The sequence below is a fragment of the Drosophila eugracilis genome, unplaced genomic scaffold (genome assembly GCF_018153835.1).
Source record: "Drosophila eugracilis isolate 14026-0451.02 unplaced genomic scaffold, ASM1815383v1 contig_1828, whole genome shotgun sequence".
NCBI lineage: Eukaryota > Metazoa > Arthropoda > Insecta > Diptera > Drosophilidae > Drosophila > Drosophila eugracilis.
The window spans coordinates 286,624-314,094 of record NW_024572675.1 but is presented as its reverse complement, the minus strand read 5'-3'; the positions used below and the strand labels follow the sequence as shown (position 1 = coordinate 314,094).

General features: G+C 46.9%; 1 protein-coding gene across 1 annotated transcript; it reads left to right on the top strand.

The window, feature by feature from the left end:
* The first annotated feature begins 217 nt into the window (after positions 1-217).
* On the top strand, positions 218-27,471 carry LOC108113459. Its single transcript, XM_017224040.2, has 12 exons — positions 218-741; positions 10,863-11,107; positions 13,053-13,158; positions 16,581-16,812; positions 16,878-17,025; positions 20,933-21,112; positions 22,641-22,780; positions 22,928-23,135; positions 25,487-25,702; positions 25,906-26,138; positions 26,651-26,789; positions 26,981-27,471. Exons 2-12 carry the CDS (start codon positions 10,891-10,893, stop codon positions 27,469-27,471), a joined length of 2,310 nt encoding a protein of 769 aa, XP_017079529.1. The 5' UTR covers positions 218-741; positions 10,863-10,890.

Sequence of the window (27,471 nt, the reverse complement as noted above, 5' to 3'; positions counted from 1 at the left end):
TACAATGACATTTTAACCGTCCTTTGCAGCTTTTTCAAGCTACGCACTTGGGCTTAGCAGGCCACCGCACAGAGTCCACAGAAGAGAGCCACGGAAAGAGAAGGAGTTCCAACTGAACGACTCTCCCTCGGGCCATCTCTTAGCATCCACAACTTACATGCAACTGAGTGGTGAGCTGCAAGTTACACCGCTCTGCGGATTCAATCGCTCGTCGACCTTCGTTCCGCGCGTTACAAGAGTCGAAAGGAGTCGCAGTCGCCGTCGCCGTTGCCTTCACCGTCGCCGCTCCCCCGCCAACTGGTTAGGCTCAGTCTCATCCCAGCGCTCGTGGCAAGAACAACACTCCGCCTTGGCTCCTGGCAGCGCGGTCGCGGCTCGCAGAGAATCTCCCCCGTGCGTTCGTTTCATTTTTGTCGTCTGTCAGCCAATCGCTTCGAGATCTGGAAGATCCGAAACTCGCGCATCGCGAGTGTAGAGATTCAAATTGGAAATGGTGCCTGCGCCCACCAGCAGCGTGAGGCAAAATGTGTGAAATGGGCTACCTGAGAAAATGCCCAAGGAGTGCTCAAACATATCGAAACAAACCAGCAGATAGGGTATCTTTAGTGCCCCAGTGAACGTGAACAGTGCTTGAATTTGATACGCTATTTTTTGCAACGCCTTCTGACAAACTGCAAACGGAATACAATCAATACTCTCTAAGTCAACTCTAACATAATTCGAAACGCTTGGAATATATAGGTGAGTTGAGAGTGAAAAACGGCAAATCGGTCGGATGTACGCCCGAGGATTTCAAAATTAAGAATTTTATTAAAACTGAGGTTATCGATGGCTGCCACATTCCGCCACATATGTTTCTCGTTTTTCCTACTCAACGGTAACATTAATAACCCCAAATTAAGGAGTAATACTGCCGCCTTGTTGGGCCAATCAAACGTACCTTCTAAGTTTTATAAATAAGAGCTAGGTCGTAAAACACCGAAACAAGAAGCGCTGTCGTCGGATGGAGAAAGATCTTACCCAAACACTTTGTGTCTGCAGGTTTTCCCGACGGCTGTTGCCCAGATCGTTATCTCGCAGATGCAGTTATGCGGCTAGATTTCCCTTCTCACCATTACAACCTCTCTTCTTTGGCAACTTCACACTTCGCCAGACACGCGATGAGGCTGGGTCTCTGGCCCCTGGATTTCATAATTTCCCCGCTGTTCTTAGAGGCAATTAAGTGGAAATATGCTAGGCAATTAAAGCTCCATAGACCTCGCTTTCGCTTTCCCTCCATGCACTGTAAATACCCCAAATGATTTTTCTTGCCCACTTGTAATGGTTCGGAGATATAGGATTGGGATTGAGTTTTCGAGGGCTTGGATACCCATATCGTAACTGCTAGCTGCCGAGATGCACCCGCAATCGCGCATGCATAATTAATTTCGTGTAAAAATCATAATTACGTCAATTAAAACTTGTGTAAACAAGTTGGCGGCATGCGGCAGACGGGAGATTTCCCCGATCTGCCTGAAGTGCCCTTCATGGCCCAATCATTATAATATCGCCCAAAAAACTTTTACTGGCCGATTGAGAGGGAAGGCACTGAAAAGGTGCTTGCCCAGGCGTTTTGTTATAATATGATAATGCCTTTTTTTTGGGCCTAATCCAGAAAATAGGTTTTTAATGATGAGCATTTGGAAGTCCCAGCAAAAGATCTCATCGTACTTATGGGGAAAAAGTGCCCACAAACATAAACAGCATAATATAAAGATTGAATGAGGCATGTCCGCCATGTTTTAGCCCCCGTTTCCAAATTCAAGTTCGCAGATTTGCAATTTTTGGGCTTTTCAAAGTTTCCAAATTGTTTACTCTTTTTTTTTCCAAATGCAAGCCGACTTCAGAATGCATTTTTCTTTTTCCTAGCAAAGACACTTCGTCAGAAATATACATCAAACCCAAGAAGATGTTAAGAATTTGACAACTTTTGATGGATTAAGTACAATATGAATCAAATGTAGAGTTTACCTTTTGGTAGTATTAAGTGATGCCCTCTACTGTTCTCCTTTCTTTATTTTCTTTTCCTCAGGAAACTTACAATTCGTATGCTTTTGGATTCAAATGAGTATTAATTATTCGAACCAAAAATCTAATGCGCGCTGGGTTTCGGTAATTGTGTTATTTAAGGTTTAGATTTTGATGGTCTCGTGTAGTGTATGATTGCGAATGCCGAAAACGTCATTACAACGGCTTTTATTTTGTTTGGTTGGCACTAAAATACGGATTGAAATTAAACCCAAAATGTAAAAATAAAATGAACTCATTAAAGAGCAATGTCAGTGCTGAATTAAATGTCCAAAGAATATGCCGCTCGACTTAAACAAGCCAAATTCATCCGACGTGCGATAATTTATATTAGTCTCTGCCCCTCCTCAGCCAACTCCCATTTAACCTCATTCTGTTCACTTCACTTCCCCCAGGTAATTTTTCAGGGGCTGACGAAAACAACCATCAACAGAATTTATGCCCAAGAAGTGTCATTCTCGTGTGCATTTCGAGCGCTTTTGCTGCTGGTTCGACGAGATCGTGTCGCTGCCCACATGGCTGCCACCGCATTGGACCCTGCCTGGGGTCTGGGGTCCTCTAATTAATTAGCATCTAACAAAGAATAATGTTTCCTGCGGCCCTCGACGGTGGCCCAGCCGACTGTCATAACTTGGCCGCAAGTTTATTTGTTCGGCTCGCCACTGAAGGCGGTGCACAAAAGGCAGCCCCGATCCGAGAACAGATACAGGGAGTCAGAGATACAGATACAAAGACGGCGCACAGGTGCCGCATTTTCTTCGACTTCTGGAACCCCTCTCCCTGGCGCAGGTACAAAATGCCACATTCGTGGCTGCCTCTCTACCTGTTCTTAGTTTTATTTGGCCAGGTTTTTACTGCCAGTGCTGGTTTGCTTAATTTTTATACTCGGGCTAGCTATTGTGTTAGCTTGTCCAGTAATTACTGCTGCCGCAGTTTTGTACTGCCCCAGCTGTGCTGTTGGAGGGAATTTCCAACCAAATTACTTGGCGCCAGCTTCATTCTTTCTGAATCTTCTCTCTGTTCTTGAAAACTCAAAGACCTACTCTTGTGGTTTTTGGCAGTGCCTTCCCCTGTGTTTTCCTCTGCTGCTGCGCTTAATTAGTTCTGGAAAAGTTGAGTGTGTTAAAGTATCCGAAATATTTCAAACTGTCAAGAGTTCGGAGAGTGGACAGTAAGGAGGAGGATTCGGGACGAAAGCTAATGGACCCAAATTTGAAGGAACTTAGGAATGTTTTTCGATGTGGCAGTAGCTGCCACTGCACGATACATTGTGGCTTAGATTCTACCTAACCTCAATGCTTCCCAACTCAGTACGCATCCATCGGCATTTTTCGACCCGTTGGGTTTTCCCACACTTTAGCATGTTGCCCAACGACCGAACCCTTCTTTTCACGGCAGACCACACAACCATTAAGATTTGCTACTTGGCTTCCATTGTGTTGGTGACCCTTATACCGGCCCCTTGTGTTGGCCCGTGTTCTTGAAGAACACTTTTCCATAATGTATGTAAATAGCCCGGAAGCAACCTCCGATGTGAATTTTATGGCGAGGATTTCGTCGAGCTAATTAACTTTCGGTTACAGTTCACTGCGCGAAAACGCGATCGTCGATCGCAGAGCATATTAAATTAGAGTTTGAAAGACAGAATTGGCCCTCTTATGCGCCGGAAATGGATCTCGCTCATCAACTTGACGACGACTTCCCGCATGCTCCTAGGCCCTTGTCTGCTCACTGAATGGTTGCACTATATGCGCCGTGAGGCTTGGTCTCCCAGTCGATTGTCGGAGGCATTCAAGCACATCGCTGCCGCGTGATCATCCCGAAATTTTACATCGCCTGAATATTTTACGCATCACAAAATAATGTAGCGTCATTAGCCCTATTCGGGCTGCAATGGTCTCAGGGTCGGCCCTGCCGACTCAGTTCCAGTTCCATTCCCAGACCAAAAGCCCAACCCACAGATCCCCTAAATGCGGGTGGTCCCAGAAGCAGCAAAGAACCGATACAAATGATTTTGCTTGGTAATTAGGCTCTTAGTTGCATCGAACACAATCTCATTTGTAAGTGTCCGCTCCTGTAATCGCTGACAAAGCATTTTCGTACATGCAATGTAATGTAATTCTTCGCCGTCAACACGCTCTGAAACCAAACGATAGGTGTGTCCCTGAGTGGCCGTCCCGGTTTCGAGAGTGCAGGCCAGATCAACCCTAGGCCATCAAAAGGACCCGCCCGCTTCCCAGGGGAATTTCATCGAGAGCCACATGTCGTCAGGTGTCAGAAATGTTCCTAGTAAAACCTGTAATGGGTGTTCAGCTAGTCTTCGAGGGTTGCTTTCAGAAAGACAACATGTTTGCCTAATTAGAGCCCAGAAAGGTTTCCAGGGCTAAGAGCAAAATGTTGCTAAGCTTGGGGAATGAATGGGGAGGCCGAATATGATTTTACAAAATCGAATGGAGCCAAACCACTCTTACTGCAAATTAAGAATTTCATAACATAATTCTCGCTTTTCACTTTACGTATATTTGCCTTTGTTTTGATTTTCATGATCTACGTTAAGCTCTATGAAAACTATACCCATTAGGAAATACTCGTACAAGGTCGCGAACATTTTGAATGATGGGAGTGGAGCGCTTTGGAAATAGTATACATTTTAATGTACTTCAAAGGTTAAAGACTGTCTCCGACTATCAATTTGACATTTTAACAAAATTAATCTAATCCCGATTTAAGAACAAACAAACCATAAAGAAATACCAAGAAATTCAATTTAAATACATTTTCTCAGTGCACGAAATATATATTTAATATGCAATTCTGCTGTATAAACTGAAACCATATTATACAAAATATATATTTTTAAATACTTCTTGAATGTTCTGACGATATACTTATATATATATATATATATATATATTTTATACTTATATATACTTTATAATGTGGGAAAGCCTTTTAACAACTGGTTAGGCTGTAAAAAGTAATAACTTATTAGTTTTTTGGTTTGTTATCGATTGTTACGGGATGCAACAAGGGAAGGGGAAATGGCATAATATAATACATTCCCCAAATGAATTAGTAATGTAAGGAAACTGTAAGAAACGTAGTCTTAAATTAATGTCATAGTTCCGTTTTTCCCGTAACAGAAGTAATTATACTTTGCCCCTTGGCACATCATCTGGGCTTGGCAACTCATTAGTTCCACGGCGGTTGCTTTCTAGTAGGTATGCTTAGGAGAAATTATAAAAAGGAAACCTTCATTGCCAAACATCAGACGAAAACAGACAACAGTCAGTTAACCCACCGCAAAAGCCGCAAGCGGAACCCAAACGCTTGTTCTTCAACTTGCCGCCGTGTTCCGGGTACCACTCAAGAACAGCTATCCCAGTCTGGTCAAACGGAACGGCTGTGACACAATTTCTGGAACTACTCGTACGTGTAGGTACAAGCTTGATTCCAATAAACCTCCTCTAACCGTTGTTGCCCCTGCCAAGTGTGTTTGATTGCCGGGCCAGAAAACTGTAATTTTGAGTAGGTTTGATTTAAGTAATGTGTATGATTATTTGTAAATTAGTGTCCTGGGAAGAACTGGGTACCAACTCTCGATGGCTCTGTTGTTACTATCACTTACTGGGCCCGTTGTAAAACTTAATCAAGCGTTACTAATTTGCCTGGCAGTTGCAGCCGAAACACAAAGATTAAAGGTGGGAATGGCCGGGCGGGCAGTCGCAGCTGCATTTGCACATTGAACCGAAAACACGGGCCTGTTTCCACTTCGAACCCTTTGTGGGCCGGAAAATATTTCAGAAAATCGATAGAGCTCTGGTCTCAGGGCCCAGGACTCCTGCCCACATGTCCTGGATGCCCTCCGTTGATCGGCCTAACGACTGGCGCTCCTGATGCCTTTGCCTCTGCTTCTGCCATTTATCCCCACCTCCGGCGGCCTGCACCCGTTCTGGTGCCATCTGTACGACGATTCGACCCGCAACTCCTCGTTGCCCAGCCCCCTTAGTGTGCCTTCCTGTCAATCAGCGCTTTGTTGTTGTGAGCGCCTGGCAGCCACTTACTACCGCCTCATTGTCAATGTCGCTGGCTGTCACTGTCATCCTCCTCCGAAAATGTTTTCAAAAAGCATTTTTACATACATATCTCGCCGCTTGGGTTTTTGTCGAGAAGCCTGGCTTATAATTCATAAAAATTCCCTCGCAGACCCACACATGAGGCAGTCGACGATGACAATGTGGATGATGACAAACCGCAGACAAAGCGGGTAACAGGATGTGTTCTGTGTGGAGCGACCGACGAAGTTTCGGTTGAACCAGCTCCTTCAATCGACAGACTTGAGTAGACCGAGGGAGGGAGGGTGGCGAGGTGGCCAGACAGGAGATCCGCTTTGATGGCCCCACACCCTGGGCGCCGCTTTCAAGCCGTTAGGAAATGTGAAAAGAGCACTCTTCTAGATAACCAGAGTATCTACATGATCGACTCAGAAATGTATCCAACGGAATAAATTTTAAATTTGGTGTGTTTTTAGTCAGTCATCGTAGTTTCCTAATCACATGGATTACTTTCATTTATGCAGGTATGCTATGGAACTCATCCATCGTACAGATACACCTCGGTGCGGTTCCCCAAAAGTTGTATTCTTTCCTGACTAAGACTCTGGGCAGTACGGCGATATTGCTCCGCATAGCAGGAAAGTTCTTTCAAGACTCCTCTTCCAGGGCTAAAGCACAAATTCTGCTTTCATTCTTCTCTCTACTCCTGCCATTCAAAAATGATATGCCTTCTTCACCCTTCTTCATCTGGGTAACGGCTGTCGATATCCTTGCGCTTCCTCGTTTTCAACTTCCTGTTTGTCTAACTGACATGGGAGGACTGTTGAGTTGTCGTTGCTACAGCCATATCCTCTCATATTCCAGCGTTCTGACTCGCCACTTATCATGGATAAAGTCTAGAATTTGCAGCATTTTTTTTTGAAAACTCGACTAATTTGATCCCAAGGCGCTGCTTGAGCATGTCAGGACCCCTTCTTTCTTTCTCCTGCCTTCCCATCGCACGCTTCAGTGCCTCGCTGTGATTTCCTCAGTTCACCAAAGCGTGAAACATTTTTTCGCAACCTTGCGACCCTGCAGCCCATTCCGCCTACGCCTTTGCCCTCAACCCCATCGTCGCCCTTTTCACCCGCTATGTCTCCACCTCCTCACAAACACACTCACACAGGCACAGAAATTCAATATTGCTTCTCTATGTCTATGCTAATGAATAGCTGGCGAAGGAGGAAGACTCGGAGAGGAAGAGGGCAAGAAGAAAGGAAATAAACGAGGGACGCAGAGCAGGAGACAGCTATCGCCCCTCCAACCTTCCTCAGAGTCTTCCCCTTTTTTCCTCTCTCCTTTATTTATTTTTCCGGCTTCCTGTTGGGAGCTCTTTCTCTGTACGCTCTCTCTCCGCGCTACTCCACTGCCTTTTTGCGGTTTGACGCAGCAACTAAAAGTATGCAACAATTTTTTCGCGTGTTGCTTTTTGCATATTTAATGGCCGATTCGACGGCGACAGACAAAATGGCGGCGTCTCGTTTTTTCGGCAGCAAGTCCTCCCCAGCCCCTCCCCCCTCCCCCACTCTAGACTTTGCCAGCCGCCCTGCGGTTAGGCGTTGATTTGTGGGCGCTCCGCTTGTTTGTTGTTCCTGCAGTCGTAGCCGTGTCTATTTGAGGTTTGTGGGCGGCGAGTGGCTGGCACTTCCGCCCCTGATGTGACTTTAATGAACTGGGCGGCTGATGCTGAAAATCAATGGGGACAGGCTTAAAGTGCCCCGATGCCCGAGGCCCCCAACACATTTCAACGGCCCTTCAAACGTCTCGCATCGTCGAGTGCTCTTTTCCTTTGCGCTTGTCACAATAATAGACAAATACGGCACGCGGGGTGGGCAAACTTCCTTGCCAGACATCTGCAAATAAAAAAGTTGTCAACAGTCGTTGGCTCGCGACTGGTAGGCAAATTTTTATCGACGGCGGGTGCTTCAAAAACAGTGATGTCAATTGGTTTGATTGCCTTTGGCCCCCTGACCTTTAAGTTTACATTCGGGAGTGCATTATTGGCAACTTAAATTGTAAACTTTAAACTTAAAACAAATTTAAATAATCAAAAATGTTGCCCACCCCGATGTAAGTCCTAGCTCCGAGGTTGCACACTGGCTTCCGTTTGGGCTCCCTCAAATTTACTGCTGACTCTGCTTCTCGTGTCTGCAATGTCATTTGATTTGATTACAACTGAGAGGGGTCTCAAGTCGTCGCTGCTGCTTCTGTTGCAACTGTCTCTCGAGCTGATGGATTATATGACGCCGACTGTTTGCTGGGATGCGGAACCTGCCCGCATGTCTTTGGCTCTGGGCTAAGCCAGCCCCCTGAAATCGTAGCCAATTTGTCTAGTTCTGCAGAGAGCCCCTTCGCCGGCCCCTCCACTACATCCCCCTTTAATGCTATGATGTCTCTGGCTTGATTAGCGTCGCTGAATTGACAGAAATTGTCACCAGCAAGAGGCTCCTTTACCACTCACCGTGCAACTCCCAACATCCAAGTTACGATCCGAGAAACAGCCAACGCAGCCCAACACGACCCATCGTGCACAATTTGCGTCACTTGTTGGGTGCGCAGAAGTCGCCTAGAGCCCCTGCCCGCCCCTTCGGCGAAATCTGGAAATCTGCATTTTCGTTGCGTTTTTCACTCCGCCGAAAGCAGAGCGGCACGTCAATTGCTTAATTGATCAATTTAATTTGACACTTATTCAAACACTCGGAGCGTCGCGGGCTGAGCAAGATAAATATCTCTTGCTCCCAATTTCCTGGCAGTAAACTGGCTTTTGTGTTTCGATTTATGCAAATTGTGCCGTGCCATGTGGCCCACTGCGAGCGAACTTCCATGTCGAGAGCGTCTGCTGCCCGCTCTAGATTCTTTTCCACGAAAACTGTGCTTCATCAGTTAATCAATTGCTTTATGTTGTTTTTGTATTTCTCTGAGTTCTGAGTTTTCCCTCTCCGTTCGGCTGGCCACCCTTCCCCTTCTAGTTAATCAGGAAGTCCGCCCAGTGCACGGTTTGATGTTTAAACTCTGAGGCTTGCGCTCAGATTTGTTTTAGTTTTCCGGTCAACCCATAGGGGCGACCATAGAAATAGAAATCAAATGGCAAAATTTTGATTGATGGTTCCTCCATTGCCCCTTTAATAAAATTAAGGTTGCCTGCGACTCTCGGTCAACCGTATCCATACCGAAAGGCACCTGCTAGGATCATTAAAGATCGCGTTCTCGATCCAAGCTCCGCATGATAATCACAGGACCATTAGGCGGTGAATCACCAACCTGACAGGCGGCAAAATTGTGTCCGAAGAGTCTGGATAATGCCGCTCTTTAAGAGCAAATCGCGCGTGTAATTAACTAACTGTAAATTTCAATTTATGAAATTTTCTCGACTGGAAATGCATACAAGCTGACAGCGGCAGCATCGAAGGAAGAACTTGCTAGCGGGCAGGAAAACGGGAGACTGGCCGCCGGCAAACAAGTATCAAAGCACCGCCAGGTGCAGCGAGAGTCACTACTTCTTGAACCTACATCGTGGTGCATTTCTCAGCCATTCTAGGCGCTAGTGGGCCCTGGATGTTGAGAGATGAGCAATTAAGAGCTGAGTTATCGACAAGAGGGAGAAGTGCTCAGGATGAGCAATGGACTGGGGATGCAAGGATCTAAGTCTGCCAATCCGGCCACATCAGGTGCGTGACAAATTGCCGCATTAGGTCGACTGTGCAGGCCTGGCAGGCAGATAGGGTTACCTTTGGCTTGGGGCCGAGGTAAAAAACACCAACCAAGCTGGATGTTGTCATTTCCTAGATCCGAACCAGTAGGCCGACGCATAGAATGAGTTTTCCTTCTGCTGCACACCTCATAGCACCACAATTAATCCTGGACCGATCGAGGAACTGCAAGCATATCTGGAAGGGTCGGGATTCGTAATGAGTGCGACTTGGGACAGCCTTCGCCTTCTCTGTGTATAAGACCATTAAAATTAAATGAGATCAAAAGAAATTTGCAAGCTTAATACAAACACAGAGCCAGAACTGTCCCTTTTGACAGGTGACTGAGCTGCCGGCGTGTTCATTATCTTGCCGCCTTTTCCGCCCCACTTTTGGCCTTTTACCACAACTCTGCCGTTCGCATTGCATAAGCTAAATAAGTTTCTCGGGGAGCTTCTGCCTGAAAATGAGCCTGTGCTAGCCGGCGTTAAATTAAAGCAAAAACTGGCTTGGTCGTCGGTGAATGGATAACCAGCCGGAGGATGACGGGCAGTCTGTTTGCTGTGGCCGCTTTCTATGGCATTTCTCCTGACACTGCTCACATGTCTGCCCCAGCAGAAAATGTTGCGGAATAATGTTTAATGAAAAGCACACAGTCATCCTCTTCCTCCCTAGCTGCTGCTCGTCACGCACACTCACTTTGCATCCATTCAAGTCGGAGTCGACCAGGAAAAGTCAACGGAGGCGATGACTACAGGCTGTTGCAGACTTAGCCAGCTTTTGGCTTTTCTGGGGGCAAGTAGGTCTTCGATTCTCTCACAGTTTAAGCACTCTCGCTTTAAGAGGGAACAGTACCCAGTACCCACAAGGAAGAGATAGTTAGGAGCTCAATTTTTACATGTTCTTATAGGTTTATTATAGCTTATGGCTTAGATTCAAATATGGATTGCCCATTAAATATGTTTTTAACTATTTACAGCTCAGTAATAAGATACTCTATTCTTCGTTTCAGATCTTACTGCCTCTCCATAATCACAGCTATGATGCACACGTCGCCAGTTGAGGCGACCCCCAGCAACCTCAGCATGTTCTCCCGTCAGTGCCTTTCCCATCCAGCCCCCTCGCCACCCACAGCCGCCGTTTCCCGCCCTACAACCCGTGCCCCCCGATGGACATGGGCGCTCAGCTTCTGGGCGCTGGTGATCACCAGCGGTTGCTTAATGCTCAACGCACCGACGGCGACGGCATTTGATATCGGTAAGTGAGGGGCTCTAAACAGTAGAATTGATTTAGTAAGCGAGTCAGAAGTCAAGAAGTCAAGAGACCCAACCATACGAACACATCAAACTGCCCGCCTAGACACCTAGCTAAAGGGACGTCCTCGTACCGAGCTTAATTTAATTTAATTGACATTGAAAGCAATTTTGTTGCGGCCCGTCAATTTGCGACAGGCGGCATAGTTTCTTCAGTTCTCCTTTCCAACAGAAAACTGCCCTGCGGGTGGCCCCATCTGGACATGCTGCGGCATCCTCGAGCCAGCCACCCTGTGGCCCTGCGACATCTCCACATGGCATTCGGCCTGATGCTGCAGCTCCCACTCCAGCTCATTAATAGGCATATTGACATTTTTATGCTGCATTCTAGGCTTGCATTGAGGTCGTGGAAGACTGCTTTAATGAAGCCGTTGCGCGAAGGCTAGGGATTATCTCCCATTTGAGAGGCTATCGCATGTCAGAAGCTCATAAACCTTAGCCCTACTGGCACGAGGTATTGGAGTGAAAGAAAAAGGAAAATAAAAAGCTGTCACAGAGCTCTTCGGGCGAGGGCAAGGCAGTGGCCTGAGAGGAATCGCCCCATTGATCTCTGCAAAAAATTGCATTACAATAATTATTTCAGAGGAAGGAAATCAAATAATTTAAGAATAGGGAGAAAAGGGGTCATGTCGTGGTAACCTTATTACACGATCAACGGGCCATATTGAGACATTCAAGAGGACTCTTTATAAGTCACAATATCCTCCTGCCGCAATATTTATAGTTAATCAAGCAATCTAAATACATAAGTACAAACAAATAAACATGTTCATTTCGGGTCCCAGAACTGTGAGAACCGGCTGCTGCTATTGCCTCAGCAATATTTGCACTTCCCCCTCTCCCCTGCTCGAAAAGCAAACACATGCCAAAGGAGCACTCTGCCGTTGTTGGGGCTAGACACATCGAAGCGAGTTGAGTTAGCAAAACATGCAACAATTTTCCAAATGAATGCACTTGCAATATGCAGTATATGTCGGAGTCGCAACCGGATCCAGAGCCGGGGTGTGGGAGCTGGCTTTTGACCCAACCTGGCCCATGCACCCAGCCACTTCGCTCTTCATTTGCGTAGCCGGCTATCAAACCCAATCAAGTGTGAATGCAACAGAGCTACGACGACCGAAAGAGATGGCAGAGTTCGAGTATGTGTTCCGAGGGAATATTCCACTCCTTATGGGTTTTACAATACCCTACATCGGAATATTCATGATGCATTATAAAGTTAACTCCGATAGATAGTTTCTTAGCAAAACATAAAACTCTATATACCTAAATTGTTTGTTAGTTTTAGTAGTCAAATTAGCTGAATTGCAAGTCTAGACCCACAACTAGCGCAGCATTCATAACACAAAGTTCGATTTGAATTAGGTGGTTGACTTCTTCCCCAAGCTCTTTGCTCCCATTCGTTCCTCCTGCCCCTGATGCACATACTTTCCCGTGTGATTATTTATAAACTTCTAAACGAGTGCACGCAATCTTTGTCTGGCGCAGATCAAAAGTTGGAGTTGGAGTGCTGCGCGGTGAGCCTGCTGCGTCGAGGAAGCAAAAGTCATGTGAAATCAGTGTGGATTCCGTCGAAAATGTCAGCAGGCGACTGTCAGACGCCCGCTTGGGCTACAGAGCACTCCTACTCCTCTCCATCTCAAATCAAAGGAAAGTGTGAGGAGGAGTCTGCATCCTTTGCCAAGTGCCAGTCCAGAGATGACTTTGGCAATGATTAAGTGTTTAGTTCAGAAAAGGAGATATAGAGTCTTACAATAATGGAAAGAGATGGATGGGAGTACGACAATCGTCAAGCCTCAAACTGACAGATCTAGTTTCTCAGACAACATATATTCTTAAATATATATTTAAATACCCTCATTTTGATATAATTTTTCTCCTACTTACAGCCACGTGCAATGTGCCCCTGGGGATGGAGTCCTTAGTAATAACAGATGCTCAAATCACAGCGAGTTCAGCCCACGACATGGGTTTTGTAGGGCCTCAACATGCAAGGTAAGCGGGCCTTAAATGGTGAAGTCTTTACAGAAAGTTATTCGCCTTTTAAGACACATCGAAATCTATCTGATCTTCAGAGATCAGGTTTACCGGTTACAGATCAGACCAAGTCGTTTTAATAGATGCCTATTCGGCATCCCCTGCCCTAGCTCCCAGCTCATTAACCATTGAACCCGAAGATGCCCAGTGCTGATGATGGGGCTATCTCCGATGTGGCTGCCCTGCGTGTTCATTTAATTGCTAATTTTATAGACAACTTCGTTAGCCGATAAGGGGAAGGGTCAATAAAATAGAAAACTTTGGCCACCGTCCAAGCTGCCCAGCACTGACAACGAAATTTATATAACGACACAAACAGTTTGTCCATCAAATACCAATACCCCACATACAAAGCTTCAAAATACAAGACCTAGTTTTGCATATCTGGGGAGCAGGGAAAATAATATTTGGTCTTCGGCTAGCGCCCTTTGGATCGTGGAAGATCATCTTCTCGTCAGTGGAAATCTGTCCATGGATATCGAGCGACATAGCAGCCGTTAAATGGGAGACAGCGGGCGATTTCGAGGAAAGGTCGGCAGCCCTTGGCCGAGTAAATTAAGTGCGATTTCCAAAGTGCTCAAACTCGTTTTGCCTCCCAGAGCCACAAAGTTCCAGCGTGTTTGGAGCTACAAATTGGGGTATCCAGTGGAAGACGTTTGCTAGATTTATTTTAATTTTTCGGTTTTGTTTACATTTAATTGTCGCGTATGCATAGACCGAATGGACAGGAAGTTCATCGAGTGAAACGGAACTCGCGGAGTCGCGATGTCCGTTACCATGATTGATGACACCATCACATGGGCCAGTCTTGCCGTGTAATTAGAAAGGAATACCTTGGCGGAGTGGGTGAGCACATTCAGGGCCATAAACATGTCAATTACAGCATGAATTATGGCCAGAAATCAATGCAAAAACGACGTGCAGGGAGTAACCTGAAGATGCGTTCTAGCCCTTCCTTACTCCCCTGCCCGTAGCAATGTTCCATTCGCCTTTATAGACTTGCACTTAAAAAACACTCTCGTGCAGGGCTGACTGACAACCAAGCACCACTCTCACCAGGCACCACCACAAAGGCATCATTAACATTACCCCTTTATGGTGGTACTAAAATATAGCCACACAGACACCGCGTGTTGAGCACGTCAGAGATAAACAAAATATATTTGGCTGTGGTCGCCGCTTTTTTCTTTCTGTGGCAGATTACCCAGAATTTGTGCTAAGGAGGCGGCGGGGAGACGGATTCCAGGGCGAAGGCAAGGAGCACGGGATGGAGGTTGAAATCGACATGGGCTCTGATAAGTTGCCATGCGGGCAGCCTCTTTAGCAGCGGGTCGAGGCCAACTAGCCCACCTGAACAACCAGGGATAGCTCATGTGGTTGTGGAAATGGGCCGGAGCTTCGTGACAGACGATGTCCAGATGCGACCCCGAGGGTTTAGACTTCGGAAGAGTGAATGGGAAGTGCAACGTACCTTTAGGAGCTCTAATTAAAGAGTGATTCAGATGAAGCTTAAAACTTTTTTAAAAATTCACCACTTACTAGTTCTCCTCCAGTGGCCGAACTATTCACAGACAGAAAACCCTTGCGTCCCTCCGACCTCCCCCTTGCACAGACTGGCAGAAACTCTGCCAACTCCTCAGAGCTCAGAGTAACTTTCTCTTTTGTCTTTTGAGCCCCCCGAGTCCCCCACCATTCCTCGGCAGGGCCAATCAGGCGAACTGCAATTTGCTTAGCCGTAAGTTCCACGAAGTCAACCAGAAAGTTCAAAAGTGCAGGCAGCATTATAATTTTCGGCTGCCGTGCACTTACCTAACTAGACTAACTAGCTCGAAAAGATGTGCTCGAAAGCAACTTGACGTAATTCACTGGGGGAGGGGGAACGACATGCACTTACGACAAATCACTGGAAGGGACCAGGGCCCGCAGGAGGGCATGAGATGACTGCCATGCCGGCTTGTGGCCCGTCTGGGGCTATTGAATTACGGAGATTAGTTTAATGACAGTTGGCGCTGTTTGATTTTCATTACCGCGCCCATCCTCCAGGGCCGCCAAGCTATTAAGTTTACAACCTTTTACATATTGCAAGCAGCGAAGGGGAAAGATCCCCCGAATAGAAGTTTGAGTCCTCAGGGCCGGCACAGCGGTCAGGCAGTTAGCCAGTCCATCAGCGCTCGAAATGAGCAGCCGACGGTGGCTCAGATTGTTAACTTGGGCAATAACAATAATTAAAGTCAAGTTGAAATGCACATTACTGCGGATATTAGCATTTTAACGGACTTTGCTTAGCTCCACTACAATTTTTCGGACTGTTTCTGGGCGACTGGAGAACGGGCAGACGAAGCTGGCCGGTGGACAGGAGAAGATGGAGAGAAGCCTTATTTTATGATAATTAAATTGACCTTCTTACCTGGCCGTGGGATCAATATAATTAATATTTTACAGTGCACCCTAGAATTGTGTCACTTGGGAACTCCTTTTGAGCTCTTTCCAGAAGTATTTCGAATGCGGGTAGAGAAGGAAGCCCATTTGGCGAGTCATTTAAATGGGTTTTTATTGGACTCCAACTAAACTATGTCTCAATGCATGCAGAAGCGCATTACTAACGACTCTCCCCGAGGGCAGGGACTGGACATGAGCAGTTTCAAGATTCCGAGACAGCAGCTCTTAAAATCCCAGTTGGCTAGTAAATAAACATCGCAATCGAATTCAATTCCAATAGTCCGCTGGCATCTACAGGTTCGAGGCCTGATACAAGCGGCTAAATGAAGCAATTTGCTACGAAGCCAACGAAGGCAGGAGGCCAGGAGTCCGAGTCACTTGACTTGACTTGTCTTGGCTCCGGTCGAAGCGGGACTAGGCCTAGTAGCGCTCCCATGAGTAATGGCCGGGCATTAAGGCAGCCGAAATGCAATCAAGCATGTAAAACTTAATTGAAATATAAACCGAAAGTCGAAGCCGAAAACCGATAAACGAAAGCCAAAGTATAGGTGGTTAACGTTTCAATGGCATCTGCGGCACTGTGGGACTTGCGCAGGCTGAAGAGTGCTTTAAGTTGGCCCACGTCTGTCTTCAGTCCGGGAATAGGTTAAATTAATCCTTAATTACACAGACAACGTCCTGCTGTGTCTAAAACCGCAAACAGCTTAACGAACGAGACGAGCTGCTAGACGACGCACCACAAGCGCCATTGGTTGGAGTAGGGTTTTGGTAGGTGGTGGTGGTGGTGGCGGTGGCGGTGGCGATAGCGGTGGGGCTTCATGTGGTGCCGAACGCTTAATGTCAATTAATTTATAAAAATTCCTGCCCCCTGTCACTGGTTCTGCCGGCTACCGTGAACAGAGCCTGATTAATAAACCTATCTCGCTTCCCTCCCGTTTCAGACTGAAAACCGATAATAACGGAGGAGCTTGGTGCCCCAAGCACATGGTGTCCAATGCCTTGAAGGAGTACCTGCAGGTCGACCTGCTTCAAACGCACGTGATCACAGCGATACGAACCCAGGGCCGCTTTGGCAAGGGTCAGGGCCAGGAGTACACCGAGGCTTACGTTCTCGAGTACTGGCGTCCGGGCTTCGACAAGTGGCAGCGCTGGAAGAACATTCAGGGCAAGGAGGTAGGTCAACGGAGACATCCAGAGCATTCAGTTTCGGCTAACCCTCTCCTCTTAATCCTTCACAGATTCTGCCCGGCAACATCAATACTTACAGCGAGGTAGAGAACGCCCTGCAGCCAATCATCTTCGCCTCGAAGATCAGGATCTATCCGTACGGACAGTATGACCGCACCGTCTGCCTGCGGGCCGAGATCGTCGGTTGTCCATGGGAAGGTGAGTCCAGTCGGGGAAAACAAGTGGAGGCGATGATAACTTAAAGAGGCTCACAGACTGTTAGTGTCAGCGCCAACTTATCATTCCGTTGTGCTGTGGGCAGCATGTTCGCAATTAAAAGGGCGAAAGCGGCTTTGCTTTGGCTTAAGCCCGATTGGCTGAGCCCGATTGAGCTGACATTACCATACACTTACCGACTAACTGGGACTGTGAGTTACCGACTAAGGGAATGCGGGAAACGCAGACGCTCACGTTCCATTGGGATCTCCTATTTTGGGATATAGGATGGATAGGGAAATGAAAATGCTGGCCATAATCTTACAATAACACATAATCGAAAAGCTTTTTATAAGGTACCATATTTAGGGGCTCAGTTCTATATTGCTTAATTTCAAGTTTAAGTAAGTCTTCTATTAGGTTTCATTTTCCGTGCTATAAGCTTGTTTCACGAAAGCCCTCGACGTCTCCCCGATTTGCATGACCCACATGAAAATGGAAACACGGAAATTGAGGGTCCCACCCCAGTATGTGTAGTTCTCCCCCGAAACACGAAATCCAATCAAGGTGGCTATTTCGCCTTATGAAACGAAATGTAGCGCATTCCTGATTTTCCTCAACACATAGCCACCGCAACTTGACTTGTCGAGGTTACTTTTCACGCCGTGGTTACTGTACTAGTACTTGAAACATATCGCGTGCAGACATTGGAAAACATTCCATACCATACCGATTCTCGTGGCCAGACCCGACCGAAATCGAAATCCAGACGACTACTTGGCTGGCAGGCTATGCCCAGACTATGTCCCGACTGTCGTCCAAAACTGAAAAACAAACGAAAGGTTCATTTTTCTCTGCACTGGGAAAAGTGAGTGCTTGCGGCTTATTCTGCGATGTGAACAGTTTTTGACCAGATTGCGATTGAATTCAAATATACCCTACCTTAATATTTGATATTTTTAAGCCATTAATACTGTTCATATTAATGCTCAAGCGCCATCGTACCCTCTTGTCTTCTCAGTGTACCCAAACAGCATGATCAACCAGGTCTGCTGCTCTAACCTTTACGTTGTCGATTCTTGCACGCTATTGTCACGCAGTGTAGGACTTGAGCCAGAAAAAAGTCTGGACAAACAAATTCTTCTATAATTTCCATACGTTAGGGGAGAGTTATCCGCTGGGAGCGAATACGCAGAGCTAGACGGCAAAGTGCGCCTAATGATAATTTGTAGAGCCAGGTCCCAGAGGAGAGGGAAAAGGCGCGGAAGTTGAAAATTATTCTGTAAATTAACGCAGTGGTTGCGGCGTTTTGGGACGCGAATGGCAGTGGATAATTCGGGGAGCTCGGGTCTCGGGTCTCAGATCTCTGGTCTCGGGTCCCCAGATAAGTGACGCCATTTGTATGTGCGGGAGTCGGGCTACAGCAGTGACACGCCCACTTACAAATAAACGGGGGACTTGGGGTTGGCAGACATGCAAACTCCTGACCGCTCACATTTTGCGGACTATCATTTGATTTGCCACGTGGAATGTGAGCACGGGCACCGACATGGCGCATTTCATATGCAAATTAAACAAGATAAGATGGGAATGGATTGTGCTGGGAGAGGGCACGGTGGCCTGGTAGTAGATGGGTCTAGACAAGTGCCAGACAGCCGGACATAATGCCTGAAGAAATCAATAAATTTGTTTTTCATGTCAGCGTCGATTTCATTACGCGATCATTAATCTGCCCGAAAAGACCCGACTCAAGTCATAATTGCTTATAAATTCAGGCACTAAATTTAGGGATCTGGCTGCATTTGAATTTGAATCGATCAGACGCCACCTAGACGGGTGAATGGGCCGCTCCCGAAGTATTTCGGATTAGGGCAGCCCGAGAGCCCAAAGTCGTTAAAAGACAGGGTTCGAGTTGGGCGGCAGAGATAATCTCTCACCTTGACAACCGAAGCATGGATTAGCTCGAATTTGTTACGATTTTACAACAGCGCTGGGATCGCACCGGCCTGCATGAGCTGGAGTGCATTATAAATGCAGCACCTGATTAGTGCTAAGCCGGGGATTTATGGAACCCACTGTTCAGATGCCCATAATTTATGGTTACCGAAGTGGCCCTCTGCCGTGGAGTTGGAGGGTTCAGCGCAGCGAACTGGAGAAGCTTGGCTTGGGGGTTGGGAAACTGAAAGTTGAGCGACCAGGTTGTCTCAGGTGTGTCCAAAGACTTTGCAACTGTGAGGGAAGTACTCGCCCCACGTAGCTTACTTTCGAATTCTCTTTGAGTTCTACAAAGTCCGCTGGGGCCACTCAGTCATCCATCTCGAATCCTCAATTTGAGTCATCAGCAAAATGCGCGTTGACATTGTTGCCGTTGCCGTTGCCATTGGCTTCGGAGCCGTCTCCGAAAAGGGGGAAATACATTTTGTATATTACAGTGGCTGTGTTTGAAGCCCCGAAGCCCCCGAACTCTCCGCACAATCAGTCGCGTTCCTACTTTGCTCATTTTTTGGCACTGTGGGTCCTGCCCGCCGCCGCCCGCCCGACTGTCGCGTCACGCAAGCAAAGCTCCCTTGCAGGCACGCAAGTCAGGATGTAAGCAGACAGCGGAGGTGGGAGGGAGCCATCTTGCAGCCCACAGTGGGCCAATCTCTTCCTGGCATTGCGTGTACCTCGTCGCGGCAGAACAATTGTAAAACGCGCTGCCTTAAATTTCTTTGTAGTTAATTAAATATGCCATATAACGTTTACATTCGGTTTAATGCCGTGTCGGAAGACCTATCTTCCAGTTCGGTCGTAAGTCATGTAATTAAATGCGCCCGACCAGTCCGAGGGCCTTGAAAAATAATTCATGTTTTTGTTCGAGCTACGTCCTCCCTCTCAAGTCATCGATAACGGCTATTTGCCCAGCCGAACTTCTCATCATCATCGTCATTATCTGCATATGTCCAATGCGTGGGACTCCGTTCCCTTAATTATGTATAATTATGTGATTTTTGGTAATTATTTGAAAATTCCTTCGCCCGGTTTTCCGAGCCTTTCCTGTGAGGGTGCGCGTCCGGGTGTCCGTTCCCCACGTATCCCGATTGTGTGAATAGAAATTCTGGTGAATTAGTTAAACGTATGGCTCCCCCGACCATCAGTACACCCTACCTTTCAGGGGTGCACTTATATCGAGTGCCTGCCACCCTTGAATGGCGTATGTTGTTGGTCTTTTTTATCTGGTGTAAATGTTTTTGGGGCAGGGGGGAGTGCTATTCGATTTTGTAATTAGTGTCAGGTGTTTGCTATCGAGTGGTGCCAGATTGGTAGCCGCAGTTGCCTTGCGTGGGGATGGGCCCCTGCTTTTTGGTTACACGGATTCCGCTCTTTCTTCGGTTGGCTAATCCATTAATAGCAGGCAGGAAAACACATTGCTGAGCGAACATGACTCAGATGTGGGTCCCCTCCCCAGGAAAGCGTTTGACTCTGACATTGAAAAACTATACCCTCCCACAGCTCGGTTTCCCTTCGATTAATGTCCGACATAACCGCTGAAACAAATTCACAGGCAGGAAGAGTGAGAACAGGGGTGATGTGTTCGCATAACAAAGTGTCTCAATTTCACACAAACCTCCTCGTGGCAACCACACTGAAGGTTAAAGTAATCTCAAAACTAAAATTTCACCATTCAATAAAGTATATGATGTCCAATGAGCTTTCCTTTTCCCTTTGAGGGATCTATTTATTGGTTTTTGTAAAAAATAAAATGTTTCAGTGTACATCAGTGTACACTTTTTTGGGATTTCTCCTACCTCGCAATCCCCTCCATCGGCAGCTCAGGTTTCGCTATTTCTGTCTTAATGCTTTTGTTTCAATTCCCGGAATTTCCACACTCAGAAACTCAATTTGCGGCTTTTCTTTTTAACCGTTTCAGAGGGCATCGTATCCTACAGCATTCCCAAGGGCGTGCAGCGCGGCATGGAGGTCGATCTGTCGGATAAAACCTACGACGGCAACGAGCAGGGCGATCGCTATGTGGACGGCCTTGGTCAGTTGGTGGACGGGCAAAAGGGCAAGGATAACTTCCGCACCGACATTCACGGATTCGGCAAGGGTAAGTAACTGAACCTTTTTTTTTTTTGTCATTTTGAAAATACTTGCCACGTGCACGGCCTTGACTGATCAATAATATATATTGATATTAAGTTTTGACTCCCAATGGGGAAGTTGAAATACTACTTGTAGCTCTTACAGCAATATAAGTTTTTGTAAATAATTGAATCTCAAATGCAAGCTATTAAATCCCGATTCTGGTCGCGAATTAGGCATTTAAAGCGGCCCTAAAATCATGAATATTTTCTTCTGGCCCACAGTCCGGCGAGTTTCCCGCTACTCGGCGAGTTTCCGTAGAAAATGAAAAGATTTATAGCAAAAGAAAAAACTGATTAACATCAAATAATGACAAAAGTTCACCGACAGGAAAAGCATAGGGCGACGTCTGACCCCCATAGCGCCGCCAAAAGTTCACTTCATTGAACATCGATGGTGGCGCGTGGGGGAAAACTTTGGCTTTCGCAAATAATTTGACTGCACAACGCAATAAACAAAAATAAATAATAACTGAGGACCGTTGGCTGGCGTCGCAGTAAAACTTGCCCGGATACCGACCCGATATAGACACCCCGCCATCCCGCCATACCGCCATCCCGCCATACAGCCAGTAAAAATGTAAACATTATGCATAGTTGGTAATTTATGGCAACTCTGGCATTCATTTCCGCCCCAAAAATGCAAAAGTTTTGGAAATTGCGAGGCAAGCCGGTTTATATTTTTCCATGCTGCTCGCTTCCAGTGCCCCGCCTCGCGACTCCCATTGAATTCTTCACGGATTGGCCAATGGCCAATAATCGAAATTATTGACAACTTTACGCAGGGGCAGGGTTCGGTGAGACAATTAGACATGCAGTCGCTGAGTCTGTCGCAATTCGAGACGAGGTCGAGAAGGAGTCGTGGGGAGAACACGTTGCAACGAGTAAGTTTCCGGTGCACATCCCCGCCTTTATGGAACTATAAGCTCGTCTTTTGCCTGTCCGCATAGTAAGTGGGAATCAATAATGGTTTGGCTTGGCGCACCGTATTCCGCTTCCTGCTCCCCAAGAAGGGATTGAGTAAACTTTGGTTAAGTCTCGAATTCAATCCCTTAGGAAAATGGCAGCAGTGGCTGCAACCTAATATTGCATGATTTCGGCGGAAGGCCCCTTGGTGAATCCCACTCCCCCGTAGCTTAGAGAGCTAAGCCCCCACATGGGGACTCGATTCTGGTTACCCCACTGAAATTAGGGCCACGCAAACAAGGCAGCAGCAGAAAAAATGGCTTAACTGTCGCATTGGCCATTATTTCTAGTTACACAGAGCATACCCCCAGCGAAACCCTCTTTCGTGTGCCTGCCGTGAGCATTTATTTGTTTTCGGGCATTTGGGGAAAACTTCACCCCAAATGGCCCACTGGCAACGGCAGGTTGGGGGCTTAAATAGCTTTACATGTCAGTCCTGCACAGGGCCGGTCTATTGATTTTCCCCTCCCTCGGCTGACGTTTGAAATGTTCATTTTACTCCGTTTTGATGGATTTCATTCATTTCAGGTTATGAATGGATTGGCTGGCGGAACGACACGCCCGGACTGCTGGGAAAGCCGGTCGAAATTGTATTTGAATTCGATACGGTTCGCAACTTCAGCGCCATCGTGCTCCATACAAACAATATGTTTACCAAGGATGTTCAGGTGAGTGCGGCTTCCTAACTAGGACCCATTCCCCTACCTAACTATTAAGTGACAAAAATAATAACAAACTCATTTGGGTTGTTTTGTGCTGTAGCGTGTGTGAGTTATATAATATAATAACCCTCAAAACCCACCTATCTTCCTCAGGTATTTGTGCATGCCAAGGTTTTCTTTAGCATTGGCGGGCGCTACTTCTCGGGAGAACCAGTGCAGTTCTCCTACATGCCCGACACCATAATGGACCATGCCCGGGATGTGACTATCAAGCTGCACCATCGGGTGGGCAGATATTTGAAAATCAATTTGTACTTTGCCGTCAAATGGATTATGCTGTCGGAGATCAGCTTTATATCCGGTGAGTACAGTACGTGAGATGCTGGATGTAAATATGAACGAATCTGGGAGGGAATTGCATTTGCCATTCGAGCAGGCCGCCCGAGGAAATGGAATTGCATGCGAACAAATGCATTTTTCAGCTTCATTTCACTCTCGATTATGCGACAACACAACGGATTGGGATGGAGGGGGAAGCAATGCATTACTCTTAACAGGGATAAAACATTTTTCCAACATTTTGGCCAATAACAATGGGCCACAGTAAACGACGAGCAAGGAGGAGCGGGCAAGGGGCTTTGCAGAGATAAGCGAACACAAACATATTCCTCCGACTGGAAACTAAAGTCAATTGAAAGCGCAGAACCCGTCTGCTCACTAAATATAAACAATCCGAGACTTAAGGGTAGATATACCCCCAACTGAAACTCGAGGTATGCTTTGCTTTTCAGCTTATTCTTCTCTGAATATCCTGACATGTTCTGATTAAAATTTCTCAGAGCCAGGGTCTTTCCCGGATCAACCCTCCGATAGCAATTACTTCGATTGAGCATATCGGCTCGGTCAGGCAACCAAAGATCGCTTAATGCATTGTGTTCCCAATGGAGGATTCACGTAAATCCCGCCGCCGCTAGGTGTCAAATGGGACGAGGGGAGGCAGTCCCCTGGATGATGAATTTGATTGATGCGTTCAATAAAGCGTGCCGTATGAATAGGGATTTTCGAGACTATACTTTTCCGGCAGATGGCACTCGAATTTAGGCAGGGAGGGGAACCTAATAGTTTTATCAAACGGGATGGTGCTCAGAAATCGAACCCTAGTCAGATTTTTCTAGATTTTAAGAAGTCAATAGGAAGGACAGCATATAATCTGAAAATCAAATAAAAGGAATTGAAAAGGGTTTGTAGATTTGTTTTGTTATTTCAACAAAAGATGAGCTGATGATTTTGAACCTTGAGCCTTGAAGTTCTCAAAGAAAGACCCATATTGGGAAAAGTAATTCCTCAATAATTCCCGAGTGATCTGGACGATCGGTAGTCCTGAAACGTTTTGCCGAAGGCATTACATGGCAAAAATCTTTGACAAGGCAGAGAGCAAGAGCCAAGGATAACAAAAAGCGAATCCGCAATACGAAGCAAGTAACGTACTCCCATACTGTGCCCCGTTTCCATGCGGCAATTACATGACTAGCCAGAAAACAGAAAACAGAAAACAGAGTCGTCGCAACGAAGCATTTGTCACGCACACAAAACGACTTGGGATGGGTTGGGATCGCGCTGTATTTGCGGAGGGGGAGGAAAGGACGGCTAGGAGGCAGGGACACCACTAGGGCAACCAGCTGTTTTTTATTCCGTACGCCTCGAGTGCAGGCCTCAAACAGCGACAAACTGGGGTAAGGGTAAACAAAAGAAACGCACGTTCAAAATGGTAGGGAAGCATCTTTCGAGTGTGTGCGTATATTTTTATCAGGCACTGTGCGAGTGTACACAGATTTAACCCCAATTTGTGAGATTTGCTCGCGGTGATTGCAGTCGCTGTTGTCAGGGAGCTATATTCGCTTTTAGAGGTTTCTAAAAATACAAAGGCCAAAAAATAAGAAAACAATGGCAGGACTGGAGAGAGACCCTGGGGACACACAAAGGGAATTAGTTATAAAAGGCATGCGACAAGAACAGTGAGATCTGCGCAGTGTGGCAAAGGACATGCGGCATATTCGCCATTACCCCGCAGTCCCGTCCGTAGCGCTGTGTGTGTGATAAATGTGGCACGAAATATTTTAATTATTTTAAACGTTTTATGGCCCTGTGGTCGCTCAGTCGGGTGGTGCCAGATACTCCTTTTGCAAAAGGGAAGCGGACGGGAAAAAAACGGCGCCTCCCGCCACCAGAAGGACAATGGCAGTGTCGAAACAAAAGACACCATCCAGTCCTGTCTGAGATCCAGGGACATAACTCAAAACGGCGTCCCCAAACTCCACGACTTTCCCGCAAGAACTTCACACAGTAATTACGCCATTTACTGTCTAAAGAAACGAGGTCACCCACTCGAGGAAACGCTTTTTGTTTGATGAACAGAAATCGGGTCTGTTTTGTTATGCCCCGAAGATGTTAGCAAGATAAAAAACATTTCAGAAGACCTAAGCAGGGGTGGGAAAACTCGGGGATCAAAGCGAGCACAGGCGTTGCAGTAAAGGTTACTGCCTGGATGCCTTCATGAGGTAACTAGGCCTAGAGGTAAGAGGGGCAATCGATGATGGAATTGGAACTTGAATTGAAAAAGTAAAAAATAAAGATTTTATATTATCGTCTTATACATCAAAATGGAAATGGATGAACTCCAATCTAACACTTTACGTTGTTCTTCACCTTCAGTGCCCGCCCTGGGAAATTTCACGGACGAGCAGGAGCAAAGGAGCAACTCTCCGAGTCAGACGCAGGATACCTACGACGACCCTAGGAGCAACGAGTACCAGCCCAACAGGAACAAACCGAACGGGGTTGGCGGCTCTGAAGGAGGCCCTGGAGAGGGCGTGGCAACGTCGGGGGGCAGTCCCGGCGGCAACAACAAGTTCAACAACGGCCCGCAGTGTGAGTAGCCGAATAGCATGATAAATGCAATTACTATCTCACATTTTCCAATGCTGCCCGTCGGGCCATTCGTTTTTTCGAGTCCCCGGACACGGCTAATTATTTAGTTAAACAATATTTACATTTAATTTCGATTCGAGGCGCGCGTTTGTTAATTTACATTTCAATTTGCCCTTTGCTCTTTTCCGGTTCTGTTCATTCAGTAATTGCGCCGCGCCCCATCGATCAGGAACCGAGCGACGCCAACTTCATCGGAGTGGTCATTGTAGTCCTGACGACGATAATAATCCTGCTGGTGGCCGTCATCCTGTTCATTGTCTCGCGGACGAAACGGGCCCGCGGCAGCAACGTCCTGGACGCGTTCCAGTACAGCTTCAATCCCAACACCCTCGGCGGCAACGTGGACAAGCACCGTCCGAACGGTAACAGCATCAAGGTGGGTGTAGAGTTAGGTTGCGATGAGGGTTTTGATTGGGATGTGTGTGCATAGTGGACGGGAAATTCCTGTCTCAAATTTTCACATAATTGCTCAATGTGGCGTGGAGTTTCCACACCGCTTAGTTCCACGTGACCAGCCCAGTCGGGCATTTACTTAATGGGACTTTTCAACGCCATGCGACAGTGTGCGTGCTCTCCTGATTTGTGGGGGTCAAGCTTAAGTGGCCATTGAGGTGGAACTGAAAAGTTGGACTTACTGAAGGTGGTTAAATTGTATTAAAGAAGGTTAGGTCGAGTGAAGAGAAAAAGTTCTATTCTTTTCTATTTTAAATAGACTAATACAAATATAATATTATGTAATAAATAATATTCAGGCAAAGCCATGGATTAAAATTTAACCGGTGAACTTATTACCCAACTTCAAGGTTCAATCCAGGCTTTAAATGTATAAGCTCCTTAGCATTGGGAATCTGGCAAACTAACTATTTCCTCAATTCCGTGCTCTTTCAGGCCAGCGTGGACGACAATGACTCGATAGGCAAGAACAGTCTTTACCACGAACCATTCAATGTTAACATGTACACCAGCGGCGTGAACGGCTATGCGGCGGTTAATGATTTACAGTGCAATATGACTCCAGACTATACAGGTGTGTAAGTCCCTTTGACCCTCCTCCTTAGCCCCTTTAACCTAGGCGGAGGACGTTTCCGCTGGCTGGCGCGTAGGTCCATAAAATATGGCGTCGCCGGCAACTAATGCAAATAAATTTTTGTGGCAATTTCCCTGACTAAGCAGACATTTCCCTGCCCTTTTCTCCCCGTGCCCTTATACCGTGAACAGATGTGCCGGAAGGTGGTTACGCCGTGCCCCACATGCAGGACTATATGCCCTCATCGAAAATGGCTGGTGGAGCGGTGGGCGGAGGAGGCTATGTGAACGTGCGTCGCACTCCGCCACCACCGTTGAGCAGCATTTTTCCTCGACCGCCCACAGTTCCTCCGCCACCCATGGAGAAATATTACGCCACCACGGCCATCTTTAAGCCTCTCAAGGGACCGGGCTCGGAGCGCAGCGGGTGCAGCAGCAACACCAACACGGTGAGCAGCGGTGGCGGCAAGAGCAGCCACAGCCACAGCAGCCACTGCAGCACTGGCGGTCAGGACCACAGCGGCATCTATGATGACGGCATAGGCACCATGAACTCCAAGGCCACCGCACCCATGATCAACCCATATAGCAGCGGGAACAGCTCCTCGGCCGCGGCGGCCGCTGCAGCGGAGTTTCAGCGGGCCCGGACCTACAACTTCCGAAGCTACCCCGACAACCTCTAG